The 22,874-nt window shown below is 43.6% G+C and overlaps 1 protein-coding gene across 1 annotated transcript in view; it reads right to left on the reverse strand.

Moving 5' to 3' along the window:
- Positions 1-823: 823 nt before the first annotated feature.
- Positions 824-22,874, reverse strand: part of LOC121585075 (aminopeptidase O (putative)) — a 119,405-nt gene continuing 97,354 nt past the window's right edge. Inside the window, exons 14-17 of the mRNA XM_041901426.2 lie at positions 19,582-19,698; positions 8,423-8,509; positions 8,149-8,304; positions 824-2,120 (exon numbers count right to left, since the gene is read on the reverse strand). Of these exons, the coding sequence (XP_041757360.1) occupies positions 8,164-8,304; positions 8,423-8,509; positions 19,582-19,698 (345 nt within the window). The 3' untranslated portion in view covers positions 824-2,120; positions 8,149-8,163. The remainder of the gene's footprint in view (positions 2,121-8,148; positions 8,305-8,422; positions 8,510-19,581; positions 19,699-22,874) is intronic.

Raw genomic sequence — 22,874 nt, forward strand, 5'->3', positions numbered from 1 at the left:
ACTTCAATGTTTTGGTACACCTACTAGAGAGCTCTTCTTTGCATACACCTATTCAGCATTGTTCAGACCATCTTAAGCCTTTGCCCCACCCATCTCTTAGTGGATTCACATGTGAGGCCATGTGCTAAACAGAGTGAGTAAGGTAGTGTAGTAAACAACCAAAGATTTCAAGACTAAAAGTGGTAAAAGTAGTAGCCTACAATAAGGAAAAATCCAGGTAAAAATACACTTTATCTAGTCCTTGGCCTATATCCTAATCTGACTTTGGTGCAGGTGATGTTGTTCTTCACATTACCGTCTCTGGTAAACACACACTATATCAAATATAATCTAAGTTTATTTGTCACATGCACAGGATACAGAAGGTGTAAAAGGTACAGTGAAATGGTTACTTGCATATTTGCATAGTAGCAATATCAAAAACAGAAAGTGTCCAGATAAAAATATTGTATTAATATTTTATAATTATTAGATGATGCTTACCCAGACACACTTGTAAAATGAATGCTATAACCACCCCCCAGCCACATCTAGCTAAGTGGATGGGTCACTATTGTCTAGACATGTACACATGTTCATGAAATACAGTAGATGGCCGTAATCACCCCCAGACACACCTGGCTAACTTGATGGGTCATGTAAACATATGTGGAGTCTTTTGTTTAGACATGTAGCTAGCTAGCTAAACAATTAACCATAATCCCAACCCATACTACTAGTAATTCAAACTGATTGTTATAGCTGTATACTGAATCTGCAGGTAGCTAATGCAAACCAACTAGGTTCAATGTTATCTAGCTAGCTAACATTAGGCTATAACTAGCAATGCAAATGGCTTTCTGATACAAATAATATTACTACACAGTAATAGTTAGCTAACAGTATGCTTTAACTTGCAATTAAAATTATATATGAAAATGTTGCTAGACTCTTACCCGTATACATGGATGAACGCTTCACGGCAGACTGGAACCCTTTTTGTTTGTAGCTACATCTTGTTTGGCCCGCATTGTGTCAAGTCACTCCGGTTCACACTGACCGTGTGCAGAAAATAACACATCACATCTTTTTCCCACTGATCTTTGTCGATAGCGTCTGCTAAAGAGCAGTAGCAACATTTTTGCAGTTCTCCATGCTAACGTTAGATCTTTAAAAAACGCTGCGAAAGCAAGGATTATCTACATATACTGAGCTCACGTTATAAACAGAAGCATGCTGCATTTTGATAAATTAAAAAAAGAGGTTCAAATGGCTCTCCTGTGAAGTAGTGATGTGCGACATACGCCTAGCTTCCTGAAACGGTTCACATTGTCCCATTTACATTGTGTAATTTATTGACAGTCCCTAACTAGCTCCACAGATCAGGCTATCAAACCAACTTTGCCACTGTTGCACACCGGCCAGCTGAAGCTAATTGGCGAAATAAGTTGGCTAGCTTGCTAGCTAGTCTAGGCTACTTCCAGACACAAGACCTGGTTAGACTGTTTCAAGTTATCTAGAAGGGTGAGTGACTGTAACTGTACTGTTTTTGCAGAGTGAAAGTACAAACGCTTCCCACGTTCGAACACACATACGTGACACCCACATCAAAGCACACCTCCAAGACCCAAATCTCCACATCAAAGCACACCTCCAAGACCCAAATATCATTCTCAGTCGCATTTCCTAATGAGAACAATTGAAACCGAGGCTAAATCAGGAAGTTCAGTAAAGAGGCATTATTACATTTTTACAAATGCCATAAGAATAGTCTTTCTTTTCGATTCCTATATTTTAGAGAACTCTGGAGAACATAGCTATGGGCATCCCAAATGACACCATATGCCCTATATAGTGTACTACTTTTGCCCAGGGTCAAAGGGCTAATAGGGCACTGGTCAAAAGTAATGCACTATATAGGAAATAGGGTGCCATTTAGGATGCAGCCTATCTACACATCACCTATTACTACTAGTATGTACAGTGCAGTGCTTTAACTTCATTGATCATGCAGGAAAGAAAACAAGTTGGAGTCTGGTTTTGTCTTCCTGTCTGGAGAGGAAGTAGTGAGAGCATTACTTTCTGGTGAGTTCTCAGTGTTTCCTCTCCCTTCCATGTCCCAAGGCGGGCAGCTGGGCAGCCTGTAAAAGAGAACAGTGGGAGAAAGGAGAGCTGCTATCAGAACAGACAATAACAGCTGGTGTACAGTTCATAATACAGTCTTGGGAGTTTGCTTCCCAAATGGAACCCTTTTCCCTGTATAGTGCACTACTTTTGACTAGGGCCCATAGGCATAGCACACTACAGTGCATTCGAAAAGTATTCAGACCCGTTGACTTTTTCCACATTTTGTTACATTACAGCCTTATTCTAAAATGGATTAAAATATTTTTTTCCCTCATCAATCTACACACAATACTTCATAATGACAAAGCAAAAACAGGTGTTTAGAAATGTTTGCAAACCAATAATAATAATAAAAAAGGAAATATCACATTTACATAAGTATTCAGACCCTTTAATCAGTACTTTGTTGAAGCACCTTTGGCAGCGATTACAGTCTCGAGTCTTCTTGGGTATGACGCTACAAGCTTGGCACACCTGTATTTGGGGAGTTTCTCCCATTCTTCTCTGCAGATCCTCTCAAGCTCTGTCAGGTTGGATGGGGAGCGTTGCTGCACAGCTATTTTCAGGTCTCTCCAGAGATGTTCGATCGGGTTCAAGTCCGGGCTCTGGCTGGGCCACTCAAGGACATTCAGAGACTTGTCCCGAAGCCACTCCTGCGTTGTCTTGGCTGTGTGCTTAGGGTCGTTGTCCTGTTGGAAGGTGAACCTTCGCCCCAGTCTGAGGTCCTGAGCACTCTGGAGCAGGTCTTCTTCAAGGATCTCTCTGTACTTTGCTCCGTTCATCTTTCCCTCGATCCTGACTAGTCTCCTAGTCCCTGCCGCTGAAAAACATCCCCACAGCATGATGCTGCCACCACCATGCTTCACCGTAGGGATGGTGCCAGGTTTCCTCCAGATGTGACGCTTGGCATTCAGGCCAAAGAGTTCAATCTTGGTTTCATCAGACTAGAGAATCTTGCTGTCATGTGCCTTTTACTGAGGAGTGGCTTCCGTAAAGGCCTGATTAGTGGAGTGCTGCAAAGATGGTTGTCCTTCTGGAAGGTTTTCCCATCTCCACAGAGGAACTCTGGAGCTCTGTCAGAATGACCATTGGGTTCTTGGTCACCTCCCTGACCAAGGTCCTTCTCCCCCGATTGCTCAGTTTGGCCGGGCGGCCAGCTCTAGAAAGTCTTGGTGGTTCCAAACTTCTTCCATTTTAAGAATGATGGAGGCCACTGTGTTCTTGGGGACCTTCAATGCTGGATATTTTTTTTGGGTACCCTTCCCCAGATCTGTGCCTCGACACAATCCTCTATGGACTTCCTTCGACTTCATGGCTTAGTCTTTGCTCTGACATGCACTGTCAACTGTGGGACCTTATATAGACAGGTGTGTGCCCTTCAAAATCATGTCCAATCAATTATATTTACCACAGGTGGACTCCAATCAAGTTGTAGAAACATCTCAAGGATGATCAATGGAAACAGGATGCACCTGAGCTCAATTTCGAGTCTCATAGCAAAGCGTCTGAATACTTATGTAAATAAGGTATATTTTTAATACATTTGCAAAACATTCTAAAAGCCTGTTTTTAGTTTGTCATTATGGGGTATTGTGTGTAGATTTGAGTTTTTTTAATCAATTTTAAAATAAGGCTGTAACGTAACAAAATGTGGAAAGGAAGGGGTCTGAATACTTCCCGAATGCACTGTATATAGGGAATGTGCTCTGGTCAAAAGCAGTGTACTAAATAGGGAATAGGGTGGCATTTGGTATGCATAACGGGGCAGCAGTTAGCTTAGTGGGTAAGAGTGTTGTGCCAGTAACCGAAAGGTCGCTGGTTCTAATCCCTGAGCAAGGCACTTAACCCTAATTGCTCATGTAAGTCGCTCTGGATAAGAGCGTCTGCTAAATGACTAAAATGTCAATGTATAACTGAGGGTATCAGTCAGGTGTGTTGTTTCGTAGCTCTTCAGGGCTGGAGGATGATGCCGATGGCTTTCTGTATGTCTGGTGGTGTGTTGGAATGGGCTGGACTCCTGTTCCTGCTGAACTGAGCCAGTCATTCAGTTGTACTGTTATCAGCTCAGTAGGCACAGGAGGCACAGTCCTAGACTAGTCCTCTCTCTCTTCTTCTTCAACATTTTGTAATTAAATGTTGCCTTTGGTCTTTGTTGCAGAGACACACCTGTATCTCTGGGAGGCAAGTCTCTTTCACAATGTTCCAATATGAATTGAGGGCCTATTATCATCAACAATGCAACAGTACATCTCACTAAAAGGGGTTAAGTAAGAACAGGTGGCTGTAAGACTAACATGGCTCTGATTTACTCAGAGCTCCATTAATGCATTCAACTCCATATTAAAACACCAATAGCAAGTCAGAGGTGCTGGAGCCTAGCTGGGAAAACAGTTAGTCCCACACCAGGAATATGGCACCTCACAATAAGCTTATAAAAATATTTTAGTTTACTTAGGATATTAAAGTGAACAAAATTAGGTTGACTTCTGGCATTAGAGAAAAAAGTTTAGGTTTACATGTCCTTTCTATACGTTTTCATCGTGCTTTGATGTGCAAGCCCATTTCCCTTCCATTAGGCTATAATAAATCAGGCTTTAGATATCGTCTCCGATGGTAATTCCTCTCTTTTAGAGGCCTTTGATAGTCATTACTCTTATAACAGGCCCTAAATATAGTATTTTACAGTCAGGCTCCACATGGACCTCATTTCTAATTCACACATCTGTCCTCGCTTACAGTGGCCATTTTGTTAGAGAAAGAAAAGACCATAGTGCTATACCAGCTCTCCGACCGCTTCCCATCCTGCCACCGACCGCACCACAATTACCTTTCCAGTCCAGTATGTTCATTCCGATCCATTGGTCCGGTTGTAATCAAAAGCGCGTTACAGAGCAGCACAAAGCATTGGCCACAATTTTCCTGACACTGCGAATGTCAGCTTGAGCATAATTACCTTTAAAAGTCAAGTGCAATGCTCTTGACGACAACACGCCTTTGATTGAATCCGGGGCCATTGATTAGTTACTGTCTGAGCTTGTTCAACATCTACAGATGTATTTTCGTTTCCATACAATGCCCTGTACTGGATCGCACGCTCAAAGAAGAGATGGCATTGAGCGATCAGGTAGTTCTTATGGCAAAGATCCACCATAGATATACTGCTGTACCAAATTGGACTTGAACATATTTGTTAGTGCTGCTGGAGTTTGAAAATAAGAGGACAACGAAAAGGAGGAGGAAGAGGAAGGTAAGGAAGTGGAAGAAGACTGTCCTCCAGGGCCAATTGTCAAAGTGGCTCACTGAGCACTGAGCAGCAGCATTAGCAAAGCCTGTCTCCTCCTTTTCATTAGCACCGTCTCCTGTGTCCTACATCCCTCCCCATCACCAGTCTACCCAGAGAGAGAGAGCGAGATCACAGAGACAATGAAGGAGTGAGAAAGAGAGGATGACAAGAGAGAGACCGAATGGGCAGGAGAGCATAACGCTAGGCTTATTAGTAACTGCAGCACATCAAACTCCCATGAAACACGCACACACAGACACACACTCACTCACTACTGAATCCCTACTGTACATCTCCACTCCAGTGTAGGGTATCTTCAGAGACAGGAGAGAGGAATTTCTCTTGCATGCAACACTGTTCATATGGTTTACACATTGGGGGAGGAGGGAAATAGTGCCAACTCATCCTCTCATTCCACCTCTCTCTCCATTTCTCTCTCTTTCTTTGTCTAATTCTGTGCGTCATTCTCTCCTTAGGTGCAGAACTTAGCCACTGTGAACAAAGGAGATCAATCACTGTTCACCAATCAGCTAAGCTCTGTACCTGGTGGGAGAGAGGTCACTCTGCCTGACTGGCTGGTGGACACACAGACACACCATGCACTGGGCTGCACATGGACACCCACATAGACACACGTGATCAAAAAGTTTGCCCCTCTCCCGTACATGGGGCCTCGCATCACACACCCTGTCAGATCATCATGTCTTATTTGACTTTATTCTTGCAGGCGGCTGAGCGGTGGAGCCTCTGGTTGTCATGGCAGCCGGCAGGGTCTGGCCTGGGTGGTAATCCCTGGCAATGTGATTTTATCTTAAGTCACAAATCAGCACGCCAGGAACCCTCCCAGAGCAGACAGGATACTCTCTCTCTCTTTCTTTTCCCGCTTTCTCTCACTCTTGTTCTCTCTCGCTCTCTTTCTTTTCCTCTCTCTTCTTCTCTTTTTCTCTCACTCTCTCTTTTCTTCTCAATATCCCTAGGTCAGTGTACCAGGATCCCTCAGAATCCTGACATTAAAGGTGAGACCTGTTCATCCTCCCTCTCTCTTTCTCTCACTCCGTCTCTCCCCTTTTCTCCAGCATCGTCACACCAGGAACCATTAAAGGCCAAACCTGTGGCGTTCTCTCTCTCTCTCTCTCTCTCGCTCTCTCGCTCTCTCTCTCCTTCTATCCTCTTCTACCATTCGCTACGCTCTGCTACACCGGCGATATGCCCCTCATTAAGCGGATCAGGAGGGATTCCACAGGCATGTACAGGGGGAAGAGAAGAAAGGAGAAAGGGAGGGAGGGAAGGAAGGAAGGAAAGCTTGAACTGGCAGTCTTGTTATTGACAGACAGAGACATGTTATTGTGGACAGTGACAGAGAGCCACTCTGACAGGAGGCTGACGGACTGTGGCCCCAGCAGAGTGTGTGTACGTGCGTGTAAAGTGATTTGTCAGAGTAGACAGACAGAGCACTCGCCTGGAAAGCCTTTCTCCTCCCCTCTGCACACACATAAAGCTGTCCTCAGTGTGTGTGTGGACACTTCCCGCTTTGCTCTTGCTTGGCGACGGCTTGATAAAGGATTTATCTATCTGTGTGGTGAGGCCTGTATGTCTCTCTGCTTGATCTGGACAAGTATTTAGCAGCACCTCCGAAAATAACCGCCTTCTCAAATATACAGTGCATTCGGAAAGTATTCAGACCCCTAGTTACGTTACAGCCTTATTCTAAAATGGATTAAATTGTTTTTTTCCCGTCATCAATCTACACACAATACCCCATAATGACAAAGCAAAAATAGGTTTTTAGAAATGTTTGCAGAAATACCTTATTTACATAAGTATTCAGACCCTTTGCTATGAGACTCGAAATTGAGCTCAGGTGCATCCTGTTTCCTTTGATCATCCTAGAGATGTTTCTACAACTTGATTGGAGTCCACTTGTGGTAAATTCAATTGATTGGACATGATTTGGAAGTAGGCTAGGTAGCCTGAATGGCACATGCTTTCTTAGGAAAAGTTATAGTGTTCCTGTTATTGCTGTACTCCTTTAAAGAGACCAGTCCTCACTCCTTCTCCCCCTCTCTCTGAATCATAAATCTCTCTTCTCCTCGTTGGGAGGGAAGAAACAAATAAAACCCTTGCTGTTTTGAGAAGCCTGAGACCACCTTCCCTCCCAGTGGGTGACAGTGCGGTTACACACACACGCAACACACACATACACACAGAGGAATTTCAGGGTAAACACTGTAAAGAACTGCACAGGGCTAACCGGAGACACAGTCCTCTCTCTCTCCTCCTCTGCTGTCCATTTGTTTGAGGAATACATTCCCAAATTCCTGCCCTGACAAACACATCCTGACGGCGCTCCTGAGAAACCACAGAAAAGGCAGCGTTCCGAGCTCTCATACACATACACACACACACACACACACACACACACAGAGAGAGCTCAAGGAGGAATGTGTGAGAGAGGTGGCCAAGTCACTACACCCAAAAACAAAGAGTCCTTTTACAGTAGGACTCCGAAACAAGACCCATTACACACATCTAAACGTGGCAGAGGAGCTAGAGAAAACATAGCACTGAAGAGGAAGTATATGTCTGCCCACTATCTACTATATTGAGGCTAGAGATAATACAAAATAGTTTCAAAGCAATATGATCTCACTTTAGGCAGGGCATAATCAAGAAGGGACCATTATCACTTTTAACATAATAATGTTCAGAAACATATGGAACCTATAATTATGAGACGGCTCAGCTGGTTGGGTCAGTACCTGTTGTGTGCAACCTCATAGGACCATCTCCTCTACCACTCTGCGAGCTGATTGGTCCATTTCGTTCTGGACCAATGAGAGGCAACGCCTGGCCAGAGCCTGTTGCCTAGAGTCCTCTTGAACCATCAGCTCCCCGTACAGATACACACCCATGGCCTGGAGAGACAACACACAAACAAATACAATCAGCCTAACATACAGATACACACCCACAACATGCTTTTGCCCAAGTCTGTGTTGTGTGAGAGAGAGACAGTGTGTGTGTGAGTGTTACCTGGTCGTGTATGAGGAAGTGCTCCACATCTCCATAAGCCTGAGCGTATTTGTGTTTGACCACCAGCTCACACCAGCGATGCCTCACCTGAAACACACATATTGGAAGAGCTCATGGAAGAGCCATACAAAACATTTTAGGCCAGCAAGCTCTCCCTCTCTCTCACTCACACACACTCACTCTCTCTGCATGTGTGTAGGATGGTGCCTGGCCTTTCTCCCAGAGGATCAATGGGAGCTCAGTTACCACGGTGACTGGAGAGATCAGAGACTGGCTCTGTCCATGCCTCCATCATCATCCCTCCTCATCCTCTCCCTGTGTGTGTGTGTGTGTGTGTGTGTGTGTGTGTGTGTGTGTGTGTGTGTGTGTGTGTGTGTGTGTGTGTGTGTGTGTGTGTGTGTGTGTGTGTGCGTTGTGCATGTGTGTGTGTTCTAGCCTTATGTTGTTATTCTACTAGCCTCGTGATGGGAGTGATTTGTGATTTCATGCTATGAGGGGGTGTTTTTTCTCTCCTGGACGATAAATTCACCTAGATGGAAGCAGCAATACTGAGGATTATTTTTCTTCTTATGTCTTGCATACACAGATGTATTCACAGACACACACACACACACACACTCGGTTTTCCCTTCCACCTGCGTGTGGGGGCGTGAGAAACAGAGCTGGGTAATGCTCCTTTGATAACAGTGTCTCTGAACGCACCCTTTACCTCTTCAGCCTATAAACCAGGACTTTAGGAAAAGCAGGGAATGTATTGAAAGTTCCAGGAATTTTGCAACCCTAGTAATACCACATCACTTACTGCCATTTCAGTGCTTTATTTCTCTCTTTCCCTCTCTCAGCTATTTTCTCTCTCTTGTTTTCACTATGCTCTTTCAATAGATCCGGCAGCATTCTCTTTTTCAGATCCCAACCTCTTTCGTGTCTTGACGTTCTCTCTCTCTCTCTCTCCCATTTTTGCAATCAATCAGTCCTGCTCGTGACATCCTGGCTATGTGTGTGGTGTAATTGGTGCGTCTCCCCTCAGAGAGAGAGCGAGGCCCAGTGAGGGGGGTAAGAAGGGAGTGAGAGGGGCACCAGGCAGCTGGCTGCCCCCAGGGCTCTCCCCAGGAATGCAATCCAGCACAGAGAGCAGCTGCTGGGGCTACGCATGGCAGCAGAGCAGGGTGGCCTGGAGGGCATTCAAACAGATACACACATTAATTACAATACGTTGGCCTAAACTTGCTGATCATGTTCCTTCCCTGCACTGTAAAAGGGTTGCTGTGAATTTGACAGTAACTTACAGGCAGCTAATTGGCAAGTAATTTACTGTATTTAATATTGTAGTACATCTACTGTAATCTAAATACAGTATCAAAGCAAGTACTGCGTAATGACACAGTACAATACAGTAGAATTGACTGTATTATACAGTAAAAAAGTAAATGCTACCGTAATCGTAATGAATTAATGAATGGATTAATGAAATAAATTCATTGAGGGGAGTGGGGTTTGTATTTCAAAGTATTTTTATTGTAATTACAGGGGATTGGTGCAAGCAGGTTGGCTGCTAGGTAATGTGTTTACATATCACAGCATATCAATGAATATTTAATGTTTTATATCACTCCATTCCCAAAGGCCTTAACAAAGGCTTCCAAACTGGCAGCAACTACAGAACAAAACAGACCAAAAGGACATGGCAAAATGCTCAACCATTAAGGTTTAAGACTTGCTGCCACTCCAGTCTGTCCCCTATACATTTTAAATTGATGTGGAACCACATATGAATTAAATTGGTACAGCACTCTTACTAATGGGTGCAACAAGTATAGCCTCTTACAAGGCACGCCAACAATACCATGCACCCACTAGTGGTCAAAAGGTTTTTGGCGCTCCAAAAATACGGTACGGCACTGTATTCTATGGGATGGAATTACTGTACCATTCAAAATACAGCAATTATTTCCCCGCCCACACAATTTTAGCACAATGCACCATCATTTACAGTATACTGTAGTAAAACGTTTCACAATATTTTACTGTTGATAATATCCAAAATTAGTTAAGAAATTACAGTTTTCCGTTACAGTGTGGTAAAGGTTACTGTATGTCTAAATCCTTTTAAAACAGAGAAAAACATATTTATGAAATGCAGACGCCTACCCTGCAGTTCTCTGTCTGTCTGTCTGTCTGTCTGTCTTTCTCTCTCTCATCCTCCCCCTGCTCTCCTTCTACACATGAGGAGTGTCTTTGGTGTGGTTTGGCGTAACAGACTCCTTTCCTCTCTGATAGGACCCTTCAACCTAGCGTGGGCTTTAAGGCCTTCTGTTGTACAATGTGCCCTGTATGTTTGACCGACTGATGGCCCACACACACACACACGCATAGGCACCAACACACATCACGAGACACACATGAAAGGAAGCGAGCCACAGTCACGCATTCACTCTCATACATGCATACACATACTCATCCGTAGGCACACACATACAGTACACTTCCACATGCAGTCACACACACACATGGGTCGTTCCACCTCAAAAAGCACAAGAGGATTTCGACACCCACCATCTCAGATTGTTCTGAAATCGTTTCTGTAGTTACAAACAGATAATATTAGCATTCTTGCAACATTATTTTGTTGAAATATAATTAGATCTCTGAGAAATTAAGCTAATTGATTGCTCCCAAATTGGCCATTTTCGTTTATAGTACCTAACATCTGATTTGGACCAAGCTTTTTTTGTAACAATGAGTTACAAGAAATTCAAAGAAATGGTCAAAAGCCACCCACGGACCCCCCACACCAATCCCACCCCAACAACGAGTATATAGTATCAGTTCTTTATGTTTGACAAGTAGTATGGAGCTGCGGCTCTGAGTATTGTTTCTTCACACTATGTAATGTATTCTCAGTGTATTTGGTGATGTTTTTTCCCCTGTTCAGAGAAATGAGTCATTGAAGTTGTTAGGTTTATGTCGCATCCTACATCCGTGGGTAGCTTTTGACCATTTTCTGGATTCCTCATGTCTTACTCATTGTTAGTAAAAAGTTTGGTCATAATCGGATGTTAGGTACTATATTTATTGAATATTATCAGAATCCTATAAATAAAAATGGCCAATTTGGGTGCAATCAATTAGCTTAATTTCTCAAAGATCAAATTGTATTTCAAAAAAATTATGTTGCAGGAATGCTAATCTTATCTGTTTCTAACTACAGAAACGATTTCAGAACAATCAGAGATGGTGGGTGTCATGGCTTGCTGAAATGACATGGAATGACCCACATGCATTGAAGCCAGTGCTCGCACGCTATCCTTCACACCACATTAAATGCTCACACACATCTCACACACATTCTACACCATTCAAATGGAAGGACAGAGCACTAACCATAACAGACAGAACCTCAAGCGTGATGAATTCCCACACTTTACCAGCTACACCTCCATGAAGTAAACACTGCTAACCTAACATATCAGGAGAGAAGTGATGCTGCACTTAGCCTTTATTTATTTAACTTTTCAAACACATTGATCATTTATTTTGTGGAAAAGGTAGGAGGGAAAGAAAGAAAAAGCATTGGAGGAATGGCTGGACACACACGCACATGTGTCTGTGTGACAACTCAGGTTATTTTTAGGGACCATTTCGTTTTTTTCCTGGAATTTGTAGAGGAACATCTCTGTTGGCCTCCTACCCCCAGCCAGACTATAGAGGCCTAGACAGAGACCTTCTCATATTGGACCACTGAAGGCCAGACAATACTGTACACTCACATCCTTTACAGTCTTCTATTCTTACACTCAATTGATTCTTAGAAGTGAAGGCACGGGGACGCCGGAGCAACATTTTATTTTACTGCTGCTCTTTTTTTTTTTTTACTTATCTATTTTTTTCTTAAAACTGCATTATTGGTTAAGGGCTTGTAAGTAAGCATTTCACTGTAAGGTTTACAACCTGTTGTACTCGGCGCATGTGGCAAATAAAATGTGATTTGATTTCATTCCTGCCTTAAGATTTTCATTGTTTTAATAGGTCCCAACAAAATATGCTCAGTTCAGTTCAACTAAAATGTGATGGTGTTGATAATGTAGGCCTACATACTGTACTGATCATTTCACAGCCTACTGCATGACTACTGAACATTAACTAACATCTGAGCTACACATAAAGGATAGATTTCTCCTTCCAAAAAGGTCATATACAGTAATTCATATGGCTTCATATAAGAAAAATGTATCAACTAATTATTTTCAAGACAGGGCATGTGTCAATGACAGCTTAACTCAGTTTACAGCCTTATAGTCCCCTGCAGCTCAGTTGGTAGAGCATGGCGCTTGCAACGCCAGGGTTGTGGGTTCGTTTCCCACGGGGGGCCAGTATGAAAATGTATGCACTCACTAAGTGTAAGTCCTCTGGATAAGAGCGTCTGCTAAATGACTAAAATGTAAATGTTATCGCAGCTGTGCTTACACTGACTGCTGCATTTAATGCTAGAGTACAGTAAAGCCCCTACACACACACACACACACATATAACTCCCGCCCATACCTTATCCTACGCATAAACACTATTAAATTGTAAGTCTATAATTCTGCTATTATTGAAGTGAGCCCTGTGCTACAACACGAAGGTTATGCTTCTGGCCTTGTTACACTAAAGCCTATAAAGAGGAGAGCTGCTTCTATTTTGAATTTGCACAAAGGGAGGTGAGAAGAACTAATTAAAACTAAGGTTTGTTTGTGTGTGTGTGTGTGTGTGTGTGTGTTTGCAGGGGTAGATCAACTTTAATATTGCAGATAGACTGTGGCTTCCATCAATGTAATTGTCTGCATCATTTCCAATCCCCCATATATATATTTTTTGTGCATATATACAGTACCAGTCAAACGTTTGGACACACCTACTCATTCCAGGGTTTTTCTTTACTTTTACTCTTTTCTACATTGTAGAATAATAGTGAAGACATCAAAACTATGAAATAACACATATGGAATCATGTAGTAACCAAAAAACTGTTAAACAAATCAAAATATATGTTATATATGAGATTCTTCAAATAGCCACCCTTTGCCTTGATGACAGCTTTGCACACTCTTGGCATTCTCTTAACCAGCTTCACCTGGAATGCTTTTCCAACAATCTTGAAGGAGTTCCCACATATGCTGAGTACTTGTTGGCTGCTTTTCCTTCACTTTGCGGTCCGACTCATCCCAAATCATCTCAATTGGGTTGAAGTCGGGGGATTGTGGAGGCCAGGTCATCTGATGCAGCACTCCATCACTCTCCTTCTTGGTAAAATAGCCCTTACACAGCCTGGAGGTGTGTTGGGTCATTATCCTGTTGAAAAACAAATGATAGTCCCACTAAGCCCAAACCAGATGGGATGGTGTATCACTGCAGAATGCTGTGGTAGCCATGCTGGTTAAGTGTCCCTTGAATTCTAAATAAATCCCAGACAGTGTCACCAGCAAAGCACCCCCACACCATAACACCTCCTCCTCCATGCTTTACGGTGGGAAATACACATGCGGAGATCATCCGTTCACCCACACTGCGTCTCACAAAGCCACGGCGGTTGTAACAAAAAATCTCAAATTTGGACTCCAGACCTAAGGACACATTTCCACCAGTCTAATGTCCATTGCTCGTGTTTCTTGGCCCAAGCAAGTCTCTTCTTCTTATTGGTGTCCTTTAGTAGTGGTTTCTTTGCAGCAATTTGACCATGAAGGCCTGATTCACACAGTCTCCTCTGAACAGTTGATGTTGAGATGTGTCTGTTACATGAACTCTATGAAGCATTTATTTGGGCTGCAGTTTCTGAGGCTGGTAACTCTAATGAACGTATCCTCTGCAGCAGAGATAACTCTGGGTCTTCAATTCCTGTGGTGGCCCTCATGAGAGCCAGTTTCATCATAGCGCTTGATGGTTTTTGCGACTGCACTTGAAGAAACTTCAAGTGAAGTTGTTGACCTTCATGTCTTAAAGTAATGATGGACTGTTGTTTCTCTTTGCTTATTTGAGCTGTTCTTGCCATAATATGGACTTGGTCTTTTACCAAATAGGACTATCTGCTGTATACCCCCCCCCCCACCCCTACCTTATCACAACACAACTGATTGGTTCAAACGCATTAAGAAGGAAAGAAATTCCACAAATTAACTTTTAAGAAGGCACACCTGTTAATTGAAATGCATTCCAGGTGACTATCTCATGAAGCTGGTTGAGATAAAAAAAAAATTTTTTTTTCTCCTTTATTTAACCACGTAAGCCAGTTGAGAACAAGTTCTCATTTACAACTGCGACCTGGCCAAGATAAAGCAAAGCAGTGCGATAAAAACAACAACACAGAGTTACATATGGGGTAAAACAAAACAAAGTCAAAAATACAACAGAAAAAAAATAAATATATATATACAGTGTGTGCAAATGTAGCAAGTTATGGAGGTAAGGCAATAAATAGGCTATAGTGCAAAATAATTACAATTAGTATTAACACTGGAATGATAGATGTGCAAGAGATGATGTGCAAATAGAGATACTGGGGTACAAATGAGCAAAATAAATAACAATATAGGGATGAGGTTGTTGGGCGGGCTAATTTCAGATGGGCTGTGTACAGGTGCAGTGATCGGTAAGGTGCTCTGACAACTGATGCTTAAAGTTAGTGAGGGAGATAAGTGTCTCCAGCTTCAGAGATTTTTGCAATTTGTTCCAGTCATTGGCAGCAGAGAACTGGAAGGAATGGCGGCCAAAGGAGGTGTTGGCTTTGGGGATGACCAGTGAGATATACCTGCTGGAGCGCATACTACGGGTGGGTGTTGCTATGGTGACCAATGAGCTAAGATAAGGCGGGGATTTGCCTAGCAGTGATTTATAGATGGCCTGGAGCCAGTGGGTTTGGCGACGAATATGTAGTGAGGACCAGCCAACAAGAGCGTACAGGTCACAGTGGTGGGTAGTATATGGGGCTTTGGAGACAAAACGGATGGCACTGTGATAGACTACATCCAATTTGCTGAGTAGAGTGTTGGAGGCTATTTTGTAAATGACATCGCCGAAGTCAAGGATCGGTAGGATAGTCAGTTTTACGAGGGCATGTTTGGCAGCATGAGTGAAGGAGGCTTTGTTGCGAAATAGGAAACCGATTCTAGATGTAACTTTGGATTGGAGATTCTTAATGTGAGTCTGGAAGGAGAGTTTACAGTCTAACCAGACACCTAGGTATTTGTAGTTGTCCACATACTCTAGGTCAGACCCGTCGAGAGTAGTGATTCTAGTCGGGTGGGCGGGTGCAAGCAGCGTTCGGTTGAAGAGCATGCATTTAGTTTTACTAGTGTTTAAGAGCAGTTGGAGGCTACTGAAGGAGTGTTGTATGGCATTGAAGCTCGTTTGGAGGTTTGTTAACACAGTGTCCAATGAAGGGCCAGGTGTATACAAAATGGTGTCGTCTGCGTAGAGGTGGATCTGAGAGTCACCAGCAGCAAGAGCGACATCATTGATATACACAGAGAAAAGAGTCGGCCCAAGAATTGAACCATGTGGCACCCCCATAGAGACTGCCATAGGTCCAGACAACAGGCCCTCCGATTTGACACATTGAACTCTATCTGAGAAGTAGTTGGTGAACCAGGCGAGGCAGTCATTTGAGAAACCAAGGCTATTTAGTCTGCCAATAAGAATGCGGTGGTTGACAGAGACGAAAGCCTTGGCCAGGTCAATGAAAACGGCTGCACAGTACTGTCTATTATCAATCGCGGTTATAATATCGTTTAGGACCTTGAGCGTGGCTGAAGTGCACCCATGACCAGCTCGGAAACCGGATTGCATAGCGGAGAAGGTACGGTGGGATTCGAAATGGTCGGTGATCTGTTTGTTAACTTGGCTTTCAAAAACTTTTGAAAGGCAGGGCAGGATGGATATGGGTCTGTAACCGTTTGGATCTAGAGTGTCACCCCCTTTGAAGAGGGGGATGACCGCGGCAGCTTTCCAATCTCTGGGGATCTCAGACGTTACGAAAGAGAGGTTGAACAGGCTAGTAATAGGGGTTGCGAAAATTTCGGCGGCTAGTTTTAGAAAGAAAGGGTCCAGATTGTCTAGCCCAGATGATTTGTAGGGGTCCAGATTTTGCAGCTCTTTCAGAACATCAGCTGTCTGGATTTGTGTGAAGGAGAAGCGGGGGGGGGCATGGGCAAGTTGCAGCGGAGGGTGCAGAGCTGTTGGCCGGGGTAGTGGTAGCCAGGTGGAAAGCATGGCCAGCCGTAGCAAAATGCTTGTTGAAATTCTCGATTATTGTAGATTTATCGGTGGTGATAGCGTTTCCTAGCCTCAGTGCAGTGGGCAGCTGGGAGGAAGTGCTCTTATTCTCCATGGACTTTACAGTGTCCCAAAACTTTTTGGAGTTAGTGCTACAGGATGCAAATTTCTGTTTGAAAAAGTTAGCCTTTGCTTTCCTAACTGCTTGTGTATATTGGTTCCTAACTTCCCTGAAAAGTTGCATATCGCGGGGGCTATTTGTTGCTAATGGAGTACGCCACAGGATGTTTTTGTGCTGGTCAAGGGCAGTCAAGTCTGAGAAGAACCAGGGGCTATATCTGTTCTTAGTTCTGTATTTTTTGAATGGGGCATGTTTATTTAAGATTGAGAGGAAATTACTTTTAAAGAACAACCAGGCATCCTCTACTGACGGAATGAGATCTATATCCATCCAGGATACCTGGGCCAGGTCAATTAGGAAAGCCTGCTCGCTGAAGTGTTTTTGGGAGCGTTTGACAGTGTTGAGGGGTGGTCATTTGACCGCGGACCCGTTACGGACGCAGGCAATAAGGCAGTGATCGCTGAGATCCTGGTTGAAGACAGCGGAGGTGTATTTAGAGGGTAAGTTAGTCAGGATGATATCTATGAGGGTACCCATGTTTACGGATTTAGGGTTGTACCTGGTAGGTTCGTTGATAATTTGTGTGAGATTGAGGGCATCTAGTTTAGATTGTAGGATGGCCGGGGTGTTAAGCATATCCCAATTTAGGTCACCAAGCAGTACGAACTCTGAGGATAGATGGGGGGCAATCAATTCACATATGGTGTCCAGGGCACAGCTGGGGGCTGAGGGGGGTCTGTAGCAAGCGGCAACAGTGAGAGATTTATTTCTGGAAAGGTGGATTTTTAGAAGTAGAAGCTCAAACTGTTTGGGCACAGACCTGGATAGTATGATAGAGCTCTGCAGGCTATCTCTACAGTAGATTGCAACTCCACCCCCTTTGGCAGTTCTATCTAGACGGAAAATGTTATAGTTGGGGATGGAAATTTCAGAATTTTTGGTGGCCTTCCTAAGCCAGGATTCAGACACTGCTAGAACATCAGGGTTGGCGGAGTGTGCTAATGCAGTGAATAACTCAAATTTAGGAAGGAGGCTTCTGATGTTAACGTGCAGAAAACCAAGGCTTTTACGGTTACAGAAGTCAACAAATGATAGCTCCTGGGGAGTAGGAGTGATACTGGGGGCTGCAGGGCCTGGGTTAGCCTCTACATCACCAGAGGAACAGAGGAGGACTAGAATAAGGATACGACTAAAGGCTTTAAGAACTGGTCTTCTAGTGCGTTGGGTACAGAGAATAAAGGGGGCAGATTTCCGGGCATTATGTACAGAAAAGTATATGGAAGGATATGAGTACAGTTGAGGTAAACCTAAGCGTTGGGTAACAATGAAAGAGATAGCATCACTGGAGGCACCGATTGAGTCGGTCTCGGCATGTATGGGGGGTGGAACAAAGGAACTATTTGAGGCAGTTTGAGAGGGACTTGGGGTTCTACAGTGAAACTGTATAATAAGAACTAACTGGAACAGCAATAGGCAAGGCATATTGACAAGGGAGAGAGGCATAAAGCAATCACAGGTGTTATTAGAGAGAGCTAAGACAACAACTGGTAATAGCGATAAAGTTTGGGCTGAGGCTAAACAGAATAAACAGGACAGGGTACCGTGTAAAGGAACAGTCCAGCAGGCATCAGCTGTGCAGCTGAGTGATCATAAGGTCCAGTGAACAGCAATATGTGAGTCCGAGAGCAGTTCAAATTGGTGCTTCAGCACAGCTAGCAGGGAGCACAGTTGTAGTTTGCGTGTGCTAGCGGGCCGGGGCTAGCAGATGGATCTTCGTGGTCGTCGCAACGGGAAGCCTGTTGAAACCACATCAGACGATTTTGTCGGCAAACCAGTCGTGTTGGATCGGCGGGGCTCAGTGTCAACACTAGGAGGTCCCGTCCGGTTGACAGAGAGGTAGCCGGGAGATGGGCCTGAGGCTAGCTCAAGGCTAACTGGTGCTTGCTATGGGGCAATGGTAATTAGCCAACAACAGGTTGCAGCTAGCTAGCTGGTTGCGATGATCCGGCGCTAGGGTCCAGTGATTCCGGCAGAAAGTCTGATAAGCTCTGGGTCGATAGCACGCTGTGCAGACTGGCCGACGAATTGTCCAGGCTAGAGCTAGAGCTGGCTGGTGGATAGTGTAGGCCACGGACAATGGTGAAGACGCTAACGGTGACTAATAGCAAGTAGCCATTCAGTTGCAGCTACACTAGTTTCAGCTTAAGGTTCTTGACGAAAGTTATAAAGAAATAATAGAATTCTTTCCACGTTGGGTGAGGCGGGTTGCAGGAAAGTATATTTAGTTAAAGAATGAAAAGTAAAATTGAGAAATATATACAAAATAGACAACAACAAAAAACAAGAAACGGGATATTTACACTAGGACAATGAATAAAACCACGACCGCACTGCTACGCCATCTTGGACATGAGTGTGCAAAGCTGTCATCAAGGCAAAGGGTGGCTATTTGAAGAATCTCAAATATAAAATATATTTTGATTTGTTTAACACTTTTTTGGTTACTACATGATGTGTTATTTCATAGTTTTGATGTCTTCACTATTATTCTACAATGTAAAAAAATAGTACAAATAAAGAAAAACCCTTGAATAAAGTCGGTGTGTCCAAACTTTTGACTGGTAGTGTATATTATTTTAAATATATATATTTTGTAATATATTTTCCTTCTTTATTATTTTCCCCTAACCCTATCATCCCTCCCCTAATTGGAGTAAACTAATGGACAACAATACTTAGGCTTCTGCGTCCAGCTTATACATACTATATACATTTGAGTGTGCAGTCTTACCTCAGCATCCTGCTTCTGTAGATCGTAGGTTCTCTGGATCCTACGCAGTGATGTCACACTTAGCTCCGCCTCCTCCAGCAGAAGCTCCAACAGCAACACCAGCTGCTCCGGCGTCACCTAGGCAACGTAAATAGAAAGGAGGGGTTATTTGTGGGTCTCAACATGATTGACAACATCAGTATGATTTACTTGACCACGCACGCATGCATATACACACACACACACACACACACACACACACAGGGAAACATTGAGCATACAGATAGACACACACACACACACACACACACTGTAACCACCTGTAAGAATCATCATCCCTACTAAAGTATACAAGGGAAATTGTGCCATTCACATGAAGTCAACACTAACATACAGTATTCCAATTTCAGTCCCATACCCATATGGTGAAACATTTCATTTTGTTTGAGGGGTATTTTATGAAAAACATTGAACACACATTAATATCAGTCTCTATTCAGCAAACAGTCAATGATAATTAAACTCCACTGGATGGGTTATGAAGAGTGACATAAAGAGATGCTCGTTTTTTAATCTGGAAAATATTCAGATAATGCCAAGGCAAATGTTCAGGGAATGTAAGGGAAACGTTGGGGGAATGTTTAGCGTTTGAAGCGGAGCGGTGATGGAGAGAGGCAGATTAGTTATTCCGTAGACGGAGTGAAACAGAGATGAAAAGAAAGGGAGAGAGAGAGGGGAAAGAAAGAGGGAGAGAGAGAGAGAAAACAGCTTGTTCTTATTTAAACTCCACCATTTAGGGACATGATGAGTCTTGTGAACGTCTCAACAGCACACAGTCACAAAGAAGGATTAAAGTTTTTCTCTGCTGATGCCCAAAGCCTTACAACTATTAAATATTATTCGATATAAAAAGAAAGCAGGTTTCCCATGACTGAATATGCTCTAGAACAGGGGAGGACACAGTAAAGAGAAGATTAAAGCAAGAATATGTTAGACACGTTCATTTCTACGTTTGTTCTGTTGGGATAGTGCTGATTAATTATGTGTTATGTTGTATTCTAAAAGAGGTCATCCAGAGAGACACCCCCATGGTGCTGTGAGCTGTGCCTAGCCTTGCCTGCCTCTCCCTGGGATAGACGAGACACATATTCCTCCTCTCTGGTTCTCTCTCTGGGATGAATTAAAGGAGGCTCCATAGAGACTGATGTGAAAATGGAGCTGTGTGTGTGTGTTTGTATATAAATAGGTGGAGGCCAAGCTGCTATTCTTACCCCATTATCACATTATGATCTGGGACTGGCTCTCTCCACGCACAAACACACACACACACACACACACACACACACACACACACACACCTAGACACACAACCTTTCTACATTAAATGTATCCTCTTTTATTCTTTTTTTGCTTCTCTTTTGCATTCCTCCCTTTGTCAATCTTTCTTATCCACAACAAACTTTTGGTAAGGAAATACCAGGAGAACCTTTGCCCTACCAGAAAGCTCTCCATTTCAAACACAGGAAGTATTTGACCATTGGTTGATCTGAGAAAATCCCATTCAAATCCACAAGTCAAACAACTACAGCCTACATACTGAAAGTAAATTAATGTGGATACTCTGCACATAGATCTCTCTCGCTCTCTCTCTCTTACTGTACCTCTCTCTATCTGTCCGTGTTTCTGTCTTGCTCTCCTCACATCACTACTCCTCCATCTTGTGAGAGCTGACCGTTATGTCCCTCCATCTTAAAGGGTCTCTGAGAGGCATGATCCAGTCGTAAAACCTTTTCCTCTCTCTCTCTCTCTCTCTCTCTCTCTCTCTCTCTCTCTCTCTCTCTCTCTCTCTCTCTCTCTCTCTCTCTCTCTCTCTCTCTCTCTCTCTCTCTCTCTCTCTCTCTCTCTCTCTCTCTCTCTCTCTCTCGCTCTCTCACACACACACACACACACACACAATCTGTGTGAGCGGTTCATGTGAGCTTTATGTGTAGGGCAGAGATAGGGGATAGATTTCCCACTCTAGTGGAAAAATGCTCTCAACACCGGACTATTGGGGCTACTGTTGGTCTCAGCCCTGACCCGGTCATGAGATATGAGATCAAACAGTGTGGTGCCACCCTCGGCAAGGGGTTCCCAGGCAGGGAGTTCACCTTTTCCCCTCCCGATAACACACACACACACAGAGCGCCACTTAGTGCGGTAATGTGTTTGGTCTTGCTGGTCTGTTTCCGACTCCTCCACATCCATCCTCTCTATCAAAGCCTCAGAACACTCCACAACTCCTACTCAGAAATACACAGATGAACACTTACAAACACTACTCAGAGTGGCATGAAGAGTAATGGCCATTTAAGAGAGGCTTGGTTGAAACCCTCTGTTTTCTCCCCCGTATATTCATGCTCATGTTTCCGTCCCCCTCCAAAGTGGTTAGCCTACTCGTGTAGCCCCCCAGCCTTGTCTAATGGTCTGTTTCTGCCTCATCAGCCTCATCAGCCCTAAACGGCTGGTCTGGACTAGGAGAACAATCATCATTATCCTTCTTGCTGTAGGATGATTTGCTGTTTTGGAGGTCACTTAATATCCACTGATATCAAACATACAGATGGGGTGTTCACACACAGTGGCACATTGAAACCCCCAGGTAAGAAGACACTACGTCAGATGGGAGCGCCCCCATAGTAATAACTACATTAATATAAGATAGTAATAATATAATAATAGTAATATATTACATTTAGCAGACAGTTTTATCCAAAGCGACTTACAGTCATGCGTGCATACATTTTCAGGTGTGGGTGGCACGGGAATGGAACCCACAACCTTGCGTTGCAAACGCCATGCTTTACCAACTGAGCCATACAGGACCACAGTACTAAAACATGTACAGTAATATGACAGTAGCTGAGTGTAATAACAATCCGGGAACCTTCCTGCTATTTCAGACAGACGGACAGACGGACAGAGACAGACAGGTCATTCTCCTCTTTCCCCAGGGCAGCCAGAATCCTGTGATCGTTTATAACTTCCATGTCAACGACACTGGATACCACACTAAGCAACCTGTGTGTGTGTGTGTGTGTGTGTGTGTGTGTGTGTGTGTGTGTGTGTGTGTGGGACACTGAGAGCCTCTTTATCTTTGACCTTTTCTCTCTCTCTCTCCACCCCTCTCTCAATCTTTTTCTCCCCCTTAAAACACCCTTCTCTAATAGCTCATTGAGCGAGAGAATCACTGCTATCATGGTATCCACATAGTACCAATGTTTAATAATGTGGTTGTTATCAATGTTACTGCTACCAACATCTCCCGAAATATC

The sequence above is a fragment of the Coregonus clupeaformis genome, chromosome 16, assembly GCF_020615455.1.
Source record: "Coregonus clupeaformis isolate EN_2021a chromosome 16, ASM2061545v1, whole genome shotgun sequence".
Classification (NCBI taxonomy): domain Eukaryota; kingdom Metazoa; phylum Chordata; class Actinopteri; order Salmoniformes; family Salmonidae; genus Coregonus; species Coregonus clupeaformis.